General features: G+C 36.9%; 1 protein-coding gene across 1 annotated transcript in view; it reads left to right on the top strand.

Annotated features, from left to right (window-relative positions):
* Positions 1 to 19,750, top strand: part of Dscam1 (Down syndrome cell adhesion molecule 1) — a 915,831-nt gene that overhangs the window by 441,705 nt on the left and 454,376 nt on the right. Inside the window, exons 4-5 of the mRNA XM_068229242.1 lie at positions 6,184 to 6,322; positions 16,931 to 17,095. Coding sequence (XP_068085343.1) covers positions 6,184 to 6,322; positions 16,931 to 17,095 — 304 coding nt within the window. The remainder of the gene's footprint in view (positions 1 to 6,183; positions 6,323 to 16,930; positions 17,096 to 19,750) is intronic.

Here is a 19,750-nt window from a genome sequence, read left to right as displayed (position 1 = left end):
AGTGCGTATTCAAGGCACGTTAAATGCCCACCGCTACGTGCAGCATGTGCTGCGGCCGGTGGCACTCCCGTACCTTCAGGGGCTGCCCAATGCTCTGTTTCAGCAGGATAATGCCCGCCCACACACTGCTCGCATCTCCCAACAGGCTCTACGAGGTGTACAGATGCTTCCGTGGCCAGCGTACTCTCCGGATCTCTCACCAATCGAACACGTGTGGGATCTCATTGGACGCCGTTTGCAAACTCTGCCCCAGCCTCGTACGGACGACCAACTGTGGCAAATGGTTGACAGAGAATGGAGAACCATCCCTCAGGACACCATCCGCACTCTTACTGACTCTGTACCTCGACGTGTTTCTGCGTGCATCGCCGCTCGCGGTGGTCCTACATCCTACTGAGTCGATGCCGTGCGCATTGTGTAACCTGCATATCGGTTTGAAATAAACATCAATTATTCATCCGTGCCGTCTCTGTTTTTTCCCCAACTTGCATCCCTTTCGAACCACTCCTCCTTGGTGTTGCATTGTCACTGTCAGTCAGTGTATTATACCAAAGAACCTACAGATATTTAAAAATGTTGTTTTAAAAGTTAATATTATTACCTAAAGTATTTCCTAAACCTAAATTCGAAATAAAGTACACCTAGCTAGCCTACTTAGCCTAGAAAACGTAATGGACTGAACACCAATTGAATTACTTGTTATAAAATTCAAATAAATAATACTACTACCAATTTCTACCAACAAGCACTAAACACTAATATATAAATAGCACTAAATGGAACACACACACACACACACACACACACACACAAAATTTAAATTATTTTAATAGATTTTTACTACTTTTTCACTACAATAAAGCAAGAGCTCTCTCAACAGCCAACCGTCCACAAGCGCATCCAACTGTGACGGTAGTTCCAGACTCGCGTACACAAATAATAATAATAATAATAATAATAATGTAACAAAATATGAATAAAGTAATACCGGTAGTAAATAATAATATAGACACTTAAAAATATGACTAAGGAAATAGAAAATGACGCAGTGGCGGTGAATTCACACCAAAACGTGGAAACGTGAGGAATATCCATTGATACGCAATATTAAATCAAATACAGGGAACACTTACAGGCCTAAAAATGACGACTAAGAGAGGAGAGTGGAAGGTGCTGGAAGCCCTGTGAGGTCTATGGGAACGTATGGCGTTATGGGGGAGAAAAGACTTACAAGAAACACCCTCTAGCTCAACTATATTAAAAATAACAACGAAAAATTACAAAACAAAGTTAAATCGCAAAGCAGCTGATACACGCTTTTGACAAACTGATACAATTACGAATCCAGAAACACAAATGAATGAATTGTTCAATTTTATTTAACAAAAAGGTGAAAGACTTGAAATTATAAACAGCGGGAATCTAGGACGAACTCGAACACGTTAAATTATAAAAAATGACACAAAGCAAGGAAATACCAAAATACCAAAATAATTACATTAAATTAAACGAAACCGGAAAACATTGCGATTAACATTGAAATAACACTTACCCATCAAAACTGGGGTTCCCAAGGGGAGCCCTCGAGCACACGCGCTCGCTAGGGCGGTCGGATGTAAAAGAGGCCGAGCACACGCATGAAAATTCTCAAGCCGGTAGAAAGTCCGGAAATGGCCTGATCACAACCGACCAATGGGAAACAATTTCCACTAGATTCCCTATATTTTCACCAATAGGAAATGTTGTTATTCTAGCGAATGAAATTGCATGACCATATATGGTCATATTAAGATAGTTAGGAACTTCAAGATTTCCTATTGCGACACCTATTTCAACACCCATAACCGCACATGCGGTATAGGATATTTCACAACTAAAGCACCTTTACATTCACATTTTCACCATATATTATTTTGATATACAAAATTACAAAAATTAATTTTCAAGTAATTCTTCAAGAAATTCTTAAAGTTAAAATGTCCCAAGTGTTTTTTTACGTGTTTGCTGACATTAATAAAATTACCAATTACAGAAAATTTACAAAAAAAACCACTTCACAACAATTCTCGTATCTTGCAATGTTCATTTACAGTTCCACATTATCTTGATGTTTCCCTAAAAAAATTATTACAATTGTAAAAATATTCCAGCAGAGTCCAGATAGTTCTCTGTCTCTTCACATACTACACCAACAATGTATTATAATAGAGAACTGTGAAGGGTTTGAACTACCAGTTCATTTAAATTGAGTGGTTAGTTCACACATCACTTCATTTTGAACGAATCATTCACGAGCTACCCATCACTTATCACTACATCAGTCAAGGATCATTTAAGAGAAAGACATCAGTTGTTTCTTCCGTGATTTTTGGCGATGTCTTGGTGGTTTCAGTAACTGGCGTTTCCTCTTCCTACTCAAGTATCCTGATTGATAATGGACCCGACTCCTCAGATAGTTCTATTTTTTTACCTGGAGCAAATGTTAGAATATGATTCCTTCCCATCACGTGTTGAACCGGTCTTGTTGGTTTTGTAGATAGCCGCCGCGATGGACCTCACCGGCGTGAAAATTGGTACCTTTGTGTCCCTGTGTTGTATAAACCCTCGTCTCTATAGTTTGTCCTTTTTTGGCTTGGCATAGTTGCATAATCCACATCTGTCCTCACTTATTAGCACCCCGCATAGATATGGTGTCTAGTGGTACGGTTATTAGTGGCTGGGTATAAAGCAATTGCTACGCCCATTAAAGAAGAAGGAGGTTATGTTACTTCTAGGATGTGCTTGAAGTTCATGGTACAAATGCATGGGTAGATCTGAATTGAAAGGTTGATGTGTTTCTCTTAAAGCCAATTAATTTTCTTCAGACACTGTACTTTTCAACCAAAACTGCCACTTCAAAGCCGAGGTCGCCAAGTCTGTGTCAAAGATAGACTGGACTGTAGAAGCTATAGGTACTATACGCGAACTTTTTCTTGAGCCCGATTTTTACGGGGTGAGGAGTAAGGAGGGAGCGCTACCGGTTCCGGTTATACTGCCAACTGGATGGAAATGAAATCTGAATTGAATCGATAATATGATCGATCGATATGAATTTTCTAAACATTTATTATCTTACGTCAACAACTGTGTCACACGTACATTATTTAACATTATATAACATTTCTCGATGCGAATCTTTTTACTAGGATGAATGATATAGTTTGGCTTTGCTGTGTAAACAACAACAGTACTAGTTCGTAAAGTGTACGCCAGATGTCGCACAGCGATGAATAAGCGATTCATCGTTTGTGTTTCAAAGGTTGCCAATATGGATATCGAAGATAACCGAGGTCTACCGATTCAGCACTAGGGAGCTCACGGTTCAAGAAAAGGTTCGCGTATACCGGTAGTACTGCATAACTACAAAAATTATAACTTTATAAAGATTTCCATTACCTTAACACTACGACTGAACGGCGCAGTGACTTATAGCTTTACACTATATTTACACCCAACAGTTCGCTGCGCGGTCCGAATGGTATATTCCCCTGTGGGTGGAGGCGGTAGAATAACACCCACGATATCCCCTGCCTGTCGTAAGAGGCGACTAATAGGGTCTCTGAACTTGAAATTTGGAGCGTGGGTTGGCGACAACGGGGCCCTGACCTGGCATTGCTTCCACTTGTGTTAGACTCCTTACTTTCAACTATCCTAGTCTATCCTACTTCCCTTGGTCAACTCTTGTATATTTCCGTCCCCGACGGTATTAGAGCACTTGAGGCCTAGGGAGTGTTTCCTTTTTACGCCCTTCGTGGCCCTTGTCTCTCTTTGGCCGATACCTTCATTTTTCGAAATGTCGGATCCCTTCCATATTTTTTAAATTATTATTATTATTATTATTATTATTATTATTATTATTATTATTATTATTATTATTATTATTATTATTATTATTATTATTATTATTGCTTGGCATAGTTATACAGTCCACATCTATCTTCACTTTTTGTTTAGCTGCTTCCTCAATTATTAGTGGCTGGGTATAAAGCAGTTGCTACGCCCATCCAAGACCAACTACAATTAGTTGGTCTTGTCCCATCAAATAATAATAATAATAATAATAATAATAATAATAATAATAATAATAATAATAATAATAATAATAATGAGAATCTTTTATGTTACTTCTAGGATGGTTGCCTAGCTGCACTTCCTCTTAAAACAATAATCGCCACCACCACCATCTGATCCGTGTAGCTATATGCTTGCATTCAGAAGAGGGTAGTTAACAAGTAGGTACCGGTAACGATAAGGATGTTCTTTCTGTGTTAGGGAAAAAAGCATATAAAATCAGGATAACTTAAAGTGATGAGGCTAAACCATTTGTTAGGTCTGCAAGAATGCTACCAGCCCCTCAAAAAGAGACATTAAAACCTTGAGTTGAATGCGTATAAAAATAGGGTGATCTTCACTGTAGATTGTTCTATTTTTTTTAGTAATGACTAGTTGCAGGAGAAAAAAAATGCATAGGGGAGTAGGAAGGCAGTTCTTATGGATAAGATATAACATTTAATGTGTTTAATTATATTTCTATTACCGTACATTTCTTTTTACAAAAAACTGTTTGGTATCTGACAGCATAACAAAACACCATCCTACAAAAATTTATACAAAATTTATTTGAAATTTCTTGAAGCATAGGCCCTATTACATCTTTGGGAACAATATCTTAAGACTGCTCCAGTTAATGCACTCCAGTGATCATTTATCAAATTTATAAATTAATATTTACTATAAAATTTTCTGCAGTCTTCCTTTTACTTTATATGAATAATCAGCCCTCACTGTATGCATGCTAACAGGAATTTTCTTGTCAACTGCTCAACTTTTCCCAAGTGTTGTACAGTACATGGCACATACTTGTTTCCTTTCTTCCTAGCCTCGAGTGTTTGCCACCTTATTTTCTGTATCATTCTTGTCACACTTGCTCACTCCTAGGATTGAAATATTAAGCATTAGAATACACCTATGGTATCCCTTGCCTGTCATAAGATGCAACTAAAAGGAGCCCCAGGGGTTATGAATTTGGGTTAGTGACCACGGCCCCCTTAGCTGAATCTTGGCATTGATTCCACTTATTTGTTCCAGGCTCCTCAATTTCATCTATGCTGTCCGACCTCTCTTGGTCAACTCTTTTGTCTGTTCCCGACAGTATTAGGTTTAGAGGCCTAATGTATCTTTGATTTTCATGCCCATCATGGCCCTTGTCTTTCTTTGACCGATCCCTTCATTTTTTGAAGTGTAGGACCTCCTCCATTTCCCCTCAGAAATAGTGTTAATAGAGGATGGTTGCCCAGTTGTACTTCCTCTTAAACCAATAATCACCACCATCCAAAATATTAAGCACAAACCCAGTGGCGGCTGGTGCAGAAAATCAGTTGTGTGCTGTAACCCACCCCCCTCCAAAAAATAAAAATATTTAGAAACATACTGGTATGTGGTTTTCAAGAGGCTCTCCACTGAGTTTTCCACACTAAATAAACATGTAAATAACCCCAACACATGTACACATTCCTCGTAAAAAAACTATAAAACTATATAATTTAACAGACAATAACACCTGCAATGGCAAAATATTCACGAACTCAAACACTTGGTGTGAGCGCGCAAAAACAGAACTTCCCAATGTTACTAACATCATTGAAATTGTAGAAAATATTTTTACAGTAATTTATTTCTCAAATAGGCAATGTGCTGCAGCACTTCAGCACATAAGGTACGGCCGCCCCTGCACAAACCTTGCTGTTTTTTCATTGTATCATCTGTAGTCAACTGACGAATCCTGTTTGATACTGATCCCATATAGCTTTTCCTTATTCCAGGATTGACATCACAAGCAGTAGATGGCCCCGTACCATTCACCAAGGAACTACTTCCCTTTAGGAGCCTCAATACAAAATATTAAGACTAGAATGCTTTAGTAATTATACTTCCTACACGAATGGCCCATGTTAGAGCTTTTTTATGTGCACTTAAGCATATTATTAACGCAACTCGCTCTCCACAAGAACATCTGGTCCTAGACAATATTGAAAGCCTTCTTGCATTTATTTCATCCCTCTTCTTATCAGACTGCATTTCTATGTTGAGAAATTCTGTCAAAGTAGTTGGTTATATATCTGAGATTTTTCTTTATTTTTTCAGGTTTCATCAAATGGAAACTTGATATTTCCTCCTTTTAGAGCTGAGGATTATCGTCAGGAAGTTCATGCACAAGTATATGTATGTTTAGCAAAGAACTCTGTGGGCTCAATTCATTCTCGAGATGTCCATGTTCGAGCTGGTAAGGATCCTTTAAAAAAATATTAAAACTAGAAAATTTGTTTGAAGTTGTACATGAATGTGAGGAAAATGGCTACTGCTTTCTGAGGGAAATAATCAGAAGTCAAGTCGCTGCTGTTACATATTGTATCAAATATATTGGGGAACTTTTCATGATAACTTTGTCAATGTTATAGAGGACAAGAAAATTTCTTGCAAGCATCAAATGATCAAGAAGGCACAAGAGAAATACTTTCATAATAACTCAGTTGAAAACCAATTATATGAAAAACAACTGGATTACTTTTATAGAGTTTTACCATCTTGTGATAGCTCATTGCAAACTAATTTTTCTTTGTACATTTTATTTTTATTTTTTTAGAGTATAAATTTTGCTGATAAAGAAGTACCATGCATTTAAAAGTACTGTACAGACATACGGTACAATATAAACTCATGAATTCATTCAAATACTCAGTTGTTAAACTGATGTCTGGTTGTATCAGATTTAGAAGTTTAGTCTTTCTTCTGCTTTATTGGTTACTTGAAATATTTCTCTTTTGTGTTAGATTTTTCTTGATATCATTTAGTATTTATGTATTATGGCATGGTGTAAATTCTTGCAGAAATCTATCTTGAGTGCATATTGAATTGTACGATTGGTTAGCTGAGGAAGTTTTAATATTATAATGACAGCTTGAATGCTTGGTGTTTATTGTGTGTGCTTATTTCTTTACTAGAGAAGTGTGATTGAAAGAATTTTTTTTTAATGAAACACATTAAAAGTTAAGTGTTAGTCATATTTCCTCACATGGCATGTTCTTTTTGAAGTATTGAGCTGATTCCAGAATCATGATGTTGGGCAGTGTTTAATTTCTAAAATTTTAGGTGCCGGAACGCATACCCACACAATTTGCCCCCTTTTTAACCATACGCAGCCTCCATACGCCATAAAAGTCACAAGTTTCAATATTTGAAAACTTGTGATAAAACTGTATGAAGCACATGTGAACATACATTCCAGTAACTTTTTATTGAACAATCCCCTTAAAATCACTGTGCAGAAAACAAAATTCCCTGGGAGATGCTGAAATGCTGTTCCGGCATGTTTCAGCCAAAATTAAGCACTGGTGTCGAGTATAATGCTGATAGAGGTAAAAATATGAATTTTTGTTATCGGTATTAGGTTTTAAACATTTCTTCCAATTGTGACTCTTGGCTAATTTGTAGAGGTTATATTTGAGAGATCCTTCATCAGAAGGATGGAAACAGGAGAAGCGATCCTGTTTGATTCGTGTCTTAATATCTTGATTAATTTTTACAAGATGAGAAACATCCGGGTTTAATGAGTTACAATGATTCATAGTTATCTAATTTTCACAAAATTTCATTAATAAAACTCATCTTTTCTGGAATCAGACTGCAAGTGTTTAACAACTGAACATTTTGACTGGTTCATGAAATGAGTGATATCTTATAAAATACAGGGTAAGCAAGGCTTGGCCTGACAGCTATACAGCTAAGTTTCATTCATAAGAAGCACATAATAATACCCGGGCAAGTGTGTCCCCTGTGGTTGTCTTGTGGTTTGGTTATGCTTTGTTTGCCCTACTTTGTATTTGGATATATTTCTATGTTGTATTGTGCAGAGATATTATTCATGAGTGTTCAGTTTATTCACGGTAAATAAAATAATCACACATTGTATATATTCTTATTTTCTGTACTGACTGAGTATTTGGGTACTGCAAAATGTATTAATTTTGATCTATTTGGAGTATGCAAAACATTTTTTGTCTATGAACATAATCTTTCTTGAAGTAATATAATTTCTTTGAGCATCTCAAGCAGAAACATATGCAGTGTAACCAGCACCTAGAACAAAATAATGCATATTATTCCATTTCCATATTTTCTACTTCTTTACCAAACACAAAGTAGTTATGGGGAGTAAGAGAAGATGTAATGTGACACTGTTATTGTTCATTGTTTACATGGATCATTTGGTGAAATGTATAAAATGGCAGGGAGGGATTCAGTTAAGTTCAAGTGCAGTAAGCAGCTTGGTCTCACTAATCCCACATGGCCTCATAATCTGCAAGCCTTCATACTTAGAAGTGGTCTCTTAGTATTCAAAGTCCATCAGTGCTGTCACACCATTGATGGGGAGTGGGGGTTCATTATTTACCAGTGTAATGCTATCTCCAAAATTCAGTTCTAGAAGTATCAAGTAGTGGAAATTAAATTGAAGCATGCGGCCGAATAAGGCTCTACGTTACATTTTTACCCATGTAGTGTATTTGGTGGAATAAGGTCTATGGACACAATTTCCACAAGTTATGTTAGAGAATTAGCTTGTGCAGAATAAGGGTCTTCATGTGCACTTGCCTACTGCCAGGCTTATTGAAGCTCCAACCTTTTCAAGCTCATAACTCAAAACATGTCAGGTGTAACATTGACCCTTATTTGGCCGCGTGCCTCAATTACGGTATGTAATGTCTGCAGTTACACTAACCTTCTAGGGTTGGTTTGTGAGATGCTCAGAGTTTCAGAAAGTTGAAAAAGTGTAGTCTTCAGTAAGAATAATAAAGTGAACATCCAGCACATAAATCTTCATTGTCATGCTTGAATTTCTTAATTTGCAGTACCTAAATGTTTAAATTATGTGTCAGAGAGATGAAATGACAGTAGGAAGTTGTTATTACAGATTCTTTCATACTGTTGTAAATTGCAATTTTATTTCTGGAGATGTAAAGACTGAGAAGGAAATTTGAAATTTTGTCATGTCGGTATCTTCAGATTCTCATTCCATAGTATGCTGTGGCTATTGAATTTGTCTATCCACCATTCCTAAATATATTTTCCGAACCCGTTTATTTCAGAGTTCCTTGTATCCACAGTTCTAAGCATAGTGCAAAGTTGAGCATATACAGTAGAGTCTCGATTATCCGACCTAAACGGGACCTGGAGTACGTCGGATCATCGAAAATGTCGGATAATACAGAATAACTTCGAAAATGAACTGAAACAATCAGCAAGGCTATACTCTAGTACTAAAACAATGACATGTTTTATGGTACTCTGTTTATTGAATTATCAATTCAATTGTACAGTACATTCAGTATTGAACGAAAACATTCCAGATGTCTTACGAAAGGAAACTTTTCTCCACAGATATTAAGCTGCCTAATGCCGTACCTTTTTTTCCACCGATCAAGCCACCCAGCACTGGCAGGAAAATTACGGCCCCCTTCATTAAACCCCTTCTGGAAATACGCAGCCTTTTCCTGTAGAATGGGGCCAGATATTGGCAGGTCCTTCTCCCGGTGTTGAGATAACCAAATAAATAGTGCTTCACTTACTTTTTCGGACTCACATTTTTCATTTTTTCTCTGCTCTGGTAGAGCACCACTTTTAAATTTCTTCCCTCTGTTTTTTCCAGTCTGTCACAGTAACACATCCAACATCCATAATCTGGAGCCACATTTTGAAGAATTTCCCCTTTGTCCAGTCTCTTTAATGCACTCGTCTTCTATAGAAACAATCACTTTCTTCCATTTACTCGCTATACTCACAGAGGATATGAAAACTAGAACATCCGCACCCAACCAATACTACATTGACTGAAGACTCACTGCACCTGTCCTTGAGAAAAAAAACTGTCCTACCGCCAGCGGTCAGGCCAGTGCTTGTCCCATAGTCACACCCTCCACAGCGGGTGTGCCTGAATTTAGTCTCCACCAAAAGTTCAAATTAAGTCTACCAGTGTCGGATAACACGGAATGTCGGATAAGCGAAGGTCGGATGAGCGAGACTCTACTGTATTTGAGATAAACTGGTAACATGGGTCTGTATAAGTAGATCTAAAAAGAGCATTGGACTTGGCTGACCATAATCTTTTTGTGGAGAAATTTGAAAAACCTTAAATTTGATTTTCAGCAGATGTATAGTTTAAGAATAATCAGAAATATTGAGCATTGTACAGTATGTGCAGTTGTTCAGAAAGTGTTGTCCTTGAAATATCTTGGGACTACAGTAAATGAACATTGCAATCCCAAGAATTAAATCTTACCAGGACTGGGCAAGCCAAACATTTGTTCAACAGTATGAGGGCCCTATTCACCAGTAGACATTTCAACCTTCAGCTCTCAGTTGGGATGTTGCACTGCTATGTTTATCCTGTCCTTCTATATGAGTTCAAAGGCTGGACATTCAGCCCTTTGCTAGAGAAGCAGATTGAAGCTATTGAAATGTAGTAGCACAGAAGAATGATTTCAGTATCCTAGGTGGAAAGGAAGACCAATGAGAAAATCCTTAACTTGTTAAATAAGAAATAAAAAGAACTTCTGACCACCGTCAAGAAGCAAAAACTCAGGTATATTAGGCACATCACAAGAAGTGATCAGTATGAACTTCTCCAACTCACCATCGAATGGAAAATTGAAAGACAATGATCCATGGGGAGATGGAGATATTCCTGGCTTAAAGACTTGTGTCACTGATATGGACAAACATCTTTCAAGTTGCTGTTTCGTGAGTAATCATAATCAATTGGATCACCAACTTTCGTAGGGAAACGACGCGGAAGAAGAAGAAGAAGAAGAAGAGTTTCCAGCTGAAGTGTTTTAAAATCTGTTTATGCAAAGTCTACTTGTAGCAAAGAAAGAAAGAAAGAAAGAAAGAAAGAAAGAACAGTAGAGCCCCCATATTTTAAGATTCTGTGTAATTTGAGTCTTGTAAAACCACAGTAAAACCCTGTTTTTTTAGTTTCTTACAAGTACATGTTTTGTTTACAATATAGGCTACATACATAAAGAACCCTGCCTTCACATCAATACTACTGATCGATTGGTACCTTTAGGCTGAATTTTGAGGAACCCCATGTTTATTTCTTTGTTCGTCCCTTCACTAATTGAAGTCGAATGTCCGTCATATTTCCGACTTTCTGTCAGAAAAGTAATCCCCTACCCAGTGACAGCTGTCACTAAAAATAACTCAGTTGTGTGCTTATTGCACGTACTTGTATGTTTCTTCTAACCTTGATAAATATTCAGTCATTGAATATATATGAAGAAGTACCTGAAGAGAATGTACCAGTGCTGACCCATATACCGAGGGTTTGATGGTGCTAGACGCAGCAGCAGAGCAGCAAGCTTAGCTATGCTGACCGGCACACTGTGCTTCTTAGAAATGGCTCAGCATTGCTGCTCAAAAATGAGGCTGTATTTTAAAATAAAATACTCGTCACAATTTCTTTAAAATTTAAATTTATATTTCTTTTGAATTTGGTAATGTTAACCCATATCTAACACCAGTATGTACTGCTTCGTGTAACATTTTCATGTACATCTTGCACATTTATGCACGCAGTACCCTTCAATTTGTTCTTATTTGCGTGTAATCCAAGCTTTTTGTAATTCGAGGCAGCATCAGCCCCACTCAGCTCATATTACTATATTGCATTTTACAACTGCAAACTTCTGAATTTATATATTGAATCCTAACAGATCTTCAAATTTTAGTGATACATTAGTGGGTGTTCATGTTATTGTCATAAGTAAATCTCCTGTCAATTTTTATGATAAAGTCTCTGTTATTCTAATTATTTATTTTAATCTCAAATAATTAAAGGGGAAATTTCTACTGTACATGCTCACAATGATACATTAACAATGATGGTGTTACCCATGTTTGGTGTTCTTTTATGATGAACTGCACTTCAAGCAGTTTTTTTTCCTCAGGTATTCATCCAATGTTAAAGTTTGAAATGAGGTTCTAAGAAAAATTCTTCAAATATTACTTTGTATGAAAATGACTTTTAAAGGCAGAATACAGATTATTTGTTTTTTCCCCTCTTACTTACACTTGGGGTATTTAAAATTTTAAATAAGATTTGGGAGAAATTATGTAAAAATTGTAAAGTAGTTGCAACCAGATACAGTATTTAATTGACAGCAGTGTTTCCCAGCTGATGATTTGCATGCCCCTCGGAAGTATTCGCTGGGCTGTTCACTGGTGTGCAGAAAGTAATCTAATGGTACAATAAGAAAAAGTCTACTAAATAAAATCTGCAAAAATTAGAGGAACTACAGACAACATAAGGGAAGAAAAGCAAATGATGGACATTTTCAGGATCTTCTTTGAAAATAAAAATAGAATTACAATGAACAGTTCAGTGTGAAGACACAGAGTACCTGTTGCTCTTTACTAATACTGAACTAGTGAAGAGAGCTTTTTCTTTGTACGCATTCATAAGAAATAAGTATCGCAAGAAGCTTAATGCAAGTCTGGATTTAAGACGGTCTCATATCTTCTGTGCCTGATTTCAAGAAATTAAGTCATTAAAGCAAACTCAGTGATCTCATTAACAATGAGTGATCTGTGGAACCATTATTGTAGACTTTTCAGATGACACAAATGGATATTATTGTTAAATTAAGAATTTGTTAAATAGTTGAAAAAAAGATGAAAATAAATAAGTCCAAAACAAAAGTAATGGAGTGCAGTCGAACGAAGGCAGGTGATGCAGGAAATATTAGATTAGGAAATGAAGTCTTAAAGGAAGTAGATGAATATTGTTACTGGGGTAGTAAAGTAACAAACGATGGCAGACGTAAGGAGGACCTAAAATGCAGACTAGCACAAAGCAAGGAAGAGCTTTCTTAAGAAAAGAAATTTGCTCACTTCAAACATTGATATAGGAATTAGAAAGATGTTTTTGAAGACTTTCGTGTGGAGCGTGGCATTGTATGGAAGTGAAACATGGACGATAACTAGCTCAGAAAGAAAGAGAATAGAAGCTTTTGAAATGTGGTGTTACAGAAGAATGCTGAAGGTGAGATGGATAGATCGAATCACGAAAGAAGAGATACTGAATTGAATTGGTGAGAGGAGATCGATTTGGCTAAATTTGACAAGAAGAAGAGATAGAATGATAGGACACATCTTAAGACACCCAGGACTTGTGCAGTTGGTTTTTGAAGGAAGTGTAGGTGGTAAGAACAGTAGGGGTAGACCAAGGTTTGAATATGACAAGCAGATTAGAGCAGATGTAGGATGCAGTAGTTACGTAGAGATGAACAGGTTAGCACAGGATAGGGTGGCACAGAGGGCTGCATCAAACCAGTCTATGGACTGATGACTCATAAACAACAAAAAATAGTTGATTGTCAGTATTTAATGTGAAATTATTGTTATTTCTGTTATGAATATTTTAAAATAAAATGTGTGGTTTGTTCTTTTAATGATATAGTTTCTCTTTCTCACTCAGTTACCTCATTTCTACCATCTTATGTTAAGATAGGCACTAAAAAAGTATCATTATTTAAAAAAAGTAGGTGCTATTTAAAGAAAAGCTGGAGTGAAATTTATAGAAATCTGTTTTAAAGGGGTACACAAGTGTGAAAATGTAGGGAAATACTAATTTACAATATTGGGTTAATATGCTAGCAGCTACTGAATGTGTATTGTTAGAGGAATCTGTTCTTTGTTTTCAATCTGTTGAGGTTTTATTGTAAATGATATGGGGGGGGGGGGGTATTGTTTTGAATAACAAACTTCTGGATAATTAATTCATTTAAATGTGCAGAGAGAAAATTGTTTTATTGTCATTTTGATTGCAGTTGTGTCCTGTGCAAATTAAATAGAACACAACAGTAACATACAGTACAGGTTTTCTATATTTTTTTTGCACTTATTCACATAACGCAGTTTTTTATTTGCTAAATGCTAATACATCCACCTTTCTGTTTTATAAATTGCTTTACATAATTTGCTGTAGATTCCACCAGCTTTGAGTACATATTTTTAAGTTCATCAGCAATAAACCACACTGCAACTAGAGACTCTTATCATGTGTATTTTTGTGTGGAACAATCAGATTTTGAGAGTCTCCTTTTGCAAATAGTTGACAAGTTTTCTATTGGATTAATGTCAGGGGACTTCCCTGGCCATTCTGAGAGACAAATATTGTTCTCACTGAACAGTTTATTCACTTTCTTTGAAGTATGGCAAGGAGTAAAATCTTGCAGGAAAAAATCCATCACCATCTGGAAACCTCTTTGGCAACTCACTGCCAACTCTCTTTTCCAGCATTTGGATGTACTGGTCAGATTTCATCATCCCATAACTGGTACTAAGGGTCCCAGTCCTTCATGTGTGAAGCACTTCCAAAAACATCATCACAGGATTATTTATGGTCTGTTGCAAAGTGCTGAAGTTGTTGGCTCATTCTTCACTCAGCACACATATTGAACTCTCTGCCACTGCACTTCAAAGTGACTTTCATCAAAGAAAAGAACTTCTCCCAGTGTTTCATAGTCCAATCCTAATGACTACATGCCCACAAGAGATGTTTCCTACACATTTATCCTGTTAGAAAGTGTTTCTTTACAGGTTTGTGGGCTTTCCTTCCAGCTGCCAGAAGTCTACAACGAGCCTTAGAAACTTACACATTCACTCCCCTTTCCCCCAATTCGCAAGCCAAGTCCACAGCCGTGAGCATGGGTTTTGATTTGCTTCTGCTGAGGAGAAAATGTTCATCAGCTTGTGTCGTTTTCTTTTTCCTGCCACAGTTTCCCATTTTCTTCAGTGAAATTGAGCCAATCGGTTTGTACCACTGAATAATTCTGTTTATAGTGCCTACACAAACACCTTATTTAGTAGCTAACTCTCTTTGTGTCATGGTACAATCGCGCTACTCTTCCTGGGAATCGTATCCATTGAAGACATAATCAGACAAGGAGACCTCACAACCATTCAAAAGTGACACACATCGAAATAAATACACTTTTAATCTAAAACAATCATCACACAGATTAATTACCAATGAATAACTGTGCAGAGAATACATAGAGAGTGTGGGAACTAAGAATAACCATTGTGTAGCACACTGTTGCCAACCATTGGGAAAATTATGAAAAAATTATCTTGCTCCGATTAATTCGCACATTACTGCAGTAGTGTTTCATGAAGGAAATCACGCAGGGAACTGGAAATGAAAACAACATAATCGTTGCAAAGGCCTGTGGCAGCATACCAAGGAAGCATACCTGGGAGTGCCTAAAGGAGCTGAAGTTTCCTGACAGCTTAATTCCAAAAGTAAAGATGCTGTATGGAAAGAACAGAGGCTATATGCAAGTGTGCTGCAAGCTATCAGTGGTATGAAAAGAAGAGAGGAGTACAGCAAGGCAGAACTTATTCATCACCATGATGGTTACCAAAATAAAGGCACTAAAAAAAGAAGGGGTGATGGACTTAAAAGCATTCATCTTTGCAGATGACGTAGCGATTTGGGATGGCTGCAAAAGATGTGACACCACACAAATTCTATTACACCTCCATTCTTGCATATAGCCTGGAAACTATCATATTAACAAGAAAGGACAACTCAAAAATTCAAGCAACAGAAATGAAGTTCCTAGGCACCATGATCCAGAAAACCAAGAAAGATGACTTCAGGAATGTAAAAGGTTTGTGAAGAGGTGGGAATAAAAGATTCTCTACTATAAAGGACTCAGAATGCTAGACTGAAGTGGTGAGGCCATGTAAAATGAATGAGAGTCAACAGGACTGCAAGAATGGAAAATGAAAGGAAAGCAAAGGGAAAATGACCAGTGGGTGGACCCAGAAAAAATGGACTCATTTAATGAAATAGGATGTAGAGGGGGAGGACAATATTGAGAGAGGGTTGTGAGAGAATGATGATTCATGGACAGAGAGATGGAGAGCACTCATACATCATACCCAGGCAACTGGAGTTGATTAATGATGATGATATCACAGATGATACTGTAAATATTTTAAAATGATGTGGCATAGAAACGAAAGGAAAAAAAAAAAAAATAGACTGAGCAAAACATACTAAGAGTTGAGCAAGAAAGCCTGGAGAAAAAAAAAAAAAGTAAAGGCTCACCTATATGCACTGGATGCAGAAAAGAATCTTAGAGTAATGTGTTATTCTGAATAAACTTGTAAAATGCTTGCTTATATTTGTAAGAATTTTTTAAGATAAATATTAAGAATGAATTGAAATTGACACATGGTCCATAGCAGGTCTCACTGTAAAGAAGAAGAAGAAACATGAACCTACCTGTGAATTAGTCGGAAGTGAATACATTGGTTGTTGAACTGGCCCTCATCATTCTGCAGTCATAGAAAGGTTATATTTGTATAATAGAATATTTTAAAGTGTTTGGCTCTCCTGGTTATTGCTATTATGGGTTGTAAATAACTTATCAAGATCTAGCATTCGTATCATAGCCGAGAGGAAACGACTAACTTGGTTAAAATTATATTTTCATATGAAATAAGAAATTACTATCATTTGGGTCACTTACAAAAGTACCTATCATTGACTGGAGTTTTGTCATTTGAAATTAATCTTCAGTCTAATCAATGCATTGTCTTTGTCACTCATTGATCATAGTCCTAAAAAGAATCTGTCCTTGTGAACATTTTAAAATAAATCTTCATGTTTATTGGAATTACATCATATACTGGGTTCTTATCGGAACATTTTTAAAGAAACTTTTGTTTCTGTTGTCTTCCATAATACTAGGTAGAATCTCTTTGCAGTAAATCAAAAGTAAAACAATTTGAATATTTTATACACATTTGTAATTAATTGCAGTGGTGCAACAGTTCTATGATACAGATGTGAACAAGGAATATGCAATTCGTGGCAACTCTGCGGTTCTGAAATGCCAAGTCCCTTCATTTGTAGCAGACTTTGTAACTGTTGTTTCATGGCACACTGACCAAGGAGATGAATTCTTTCCAGCCACAAATGATTATGGTAATTCTGAGGTTCTTTTACATTTCTTAACAATCATTTATCCTTCCCTTCCGAAATATCTTATATTTCAGTGGTGCAGCAGTTTTACCAAAGCGAAGTAAACAACGAGTATGTGATTCGAGGAAACTCTGCTGTTTTGAAATGCAGTATCCCATCATTTGTTGCTGATTTCGTGAGCGTGGTGTCGTGGCAGGATGATACCGGCAACTCGTATACTTCAGCCAATGACGGCCATTATGGTAATCTTAAGAGGGCCTCAGTTCCTCCTCCTTGTTAAATCCTCTGACATGAAGCTCTTATCCTTCCCTTCTCCCACAGTTCATTAAACATTTTATTTTACAGATGATGTTTCTCTGAGTTCCTGACGAGACGAGCATTCTTGATTTATTACTCTTTTCTTCTAGCAGAGATGCCCCAGATATTTTTATCATCTATTGTTTTAATAGACTGGGATTTCAGTTGTTACTTAATGTTTAATCTCCTTGTTTGGTGTAATTATTTGAATATGTTTGAATTTGTCATATGACAAGTAAGGGCTGTTTTTGACCTGAAATTGGCTGGAATATTAGCTAATATTCCTGTTAGAAAACAATGAATTTTAATGTTGTGGCTGATTTAACTTCTTAAATTTAGAAATAAAATAAAATCAGTTGACATTCTCAAAAGGAAGTGAGACTAGAGTTATCAGTGACAAAACTTTTAATGGATTGGGATATTTTTCACTATTGTTATACAGGGAGAGGCAGATCTAATGCACGGGGGAATTTACAAGCCACTTGAGTGGCAGCACACCGGCAGCCTTGCCGAGGAGAACCATATATAATGTGCTGGAGTAATATATTTAACTGCCAATTTATAAGTTATATTTTGCCTGTACTTCACAGCAGCTGTTGAAAATGTTCACCATTAGTATCCAAGCATAAGTTGCAGTGGTGTAGTAAGTTCTGGAAAACTCGCTACAGTTCATCTTTGCCCATTTTGCATGTTGCACTGACGATCTCTTATTCGAGAGCCTGAAGAGTGCAAGAACTGTTCCTGTACACTTTCTGTTTGCTGGTACGCCAAAGATAATAATCACAAGTCAGAACTAGTTTCAGACATCACTTTTTTTTTTTCTAATCAGAAATTAATCTTATTTCTTGGCATTTCATAAACAACCACACCACAGTACTTTTCAATGGCCAAGTGGCTTCCAGACAGTGTCTGTGAAAATGACAAGAATTTTTCATAAGACTTATCTCAATGAGAAATATTCATTGTTGTCTTCTGTATGACATTTCACCGGGCAAGTTAGCCATGCAGTTAGGGGCGTGCAGCTGTGAGCTTGCATCCGGGAGATAGTGGGTTCAAATCCCACTGTCAGCAGCTCTGAAGATGGTATTCCGTGATTTCCTATTTTCACACCAGGCAAATGCTGGGGCTGTACCCTAATTAAGGCCATGGCCGCTTCCTTCCAACTCCTAGCCCTTTCCTATCCCATTGTCGCCATAAGGCCTATTTGTGTCGGTGCGACGTGAAACCACTAGCAAAAAAAAAAAAAAAGAAAGTATGACATTCCTTCTGTAACATTTCCAGTAACAATCCTCAACTGGCTGGTAGCAAGTGGAAAGTTTCTCTCTTTATCAGTTGGGGAAGCTCCTGTTCATGGCCTGGAGATCCCCAGCCCTCGTGATGATACAGGACCTCCTACAGCCTGTGAATTCTCCAGTCCATTAGATTTGTCACACCCTGTATTTTTCCTGTTTTTATCTAGATAATTAAAACATACTACCTTATAAAAAGCTGTCGGAGAACAGTGAATTATCAGGTAGAGCACACACAAAAGAAACAACTTGTGTCCAAAATTTTCAGCTGCAGCCTTCCTCAGTGGAGGATAGAGAATGGTGGTGACCATTGGAAATTCTATAATCATTTCTTCTCTATCTTCCACAGATGAAGTCTGTAGATGAAAATTATGAACACGGTGTTTTCCTGTACGTAAGCTCCATCTACATGTGCTTACCTAGTAAATCAAAGTCTACAATTTTCATGTTCCGTATTGATGACAATATAATTATTGTAGATAAATGAGGTAATCCACCTAATCAATATAAAATTAGTACTTCAATTTATTCTAATCATGGTACTAGTTTTGGCCTATTGATATTAAAAATATCATCAGCTACATATAAGATCTTAAAGTACTTAAAAAACAAATTGGCCATATATAGGTTATAATGAAAATAGATAGCATAACACTTGAAAATAGTTCTGATCTAATATGCGCAACAGGGGTAGGGGAACGGGGGACATGTGTTGGGGGGTGGGGGCTGGAGCAGGATGGATGGATATTATATTATTGGGAGCCCAATAAAAAATTTAAAAAGCCAGCTTTTCACATATGGTATTTAGCCAAATACAGTATTTCGTAACATGTCTGTTGATCTCTACTGTATAGCTCTGATTGTTTGCATTCGTCTTGACATTTTAAACTCAGATGACTGGAGGATCTGCTTTTTTGCTTCAGACAGTAGTGTCTTGAGCTTTTATCATTATATTTCTGAGGAAAGATAGTGTGTAGTTTTGTGACTGTCAAAGTGAGAAAATTCAGGATACCACCGATATTTAATATATTACCTCGTAAATATGCCGTTAAATGTGAATTCTCCGTTCAAA

This window comes from Anabrus simplex, chromosome 9 (assembly GCF_040414725.1).
Source record: "Anabrus simplex isolate iqAnaSimp1 chromosome 9, ASM4041472v1, whole genome shotgun sequence".
NCBI classification, from domain to species: domain Eukaryota; kingdom Metazoa; phylum Arthropoda; class Insecta; order Orthoptera; family Tettigoniidae; genus Anabrus; species Anabrus simplex.
Note: the sequence above shows the minus strand (reverse complement) of the source record. Positions and strands in the feature narration are given on the sequence as shown.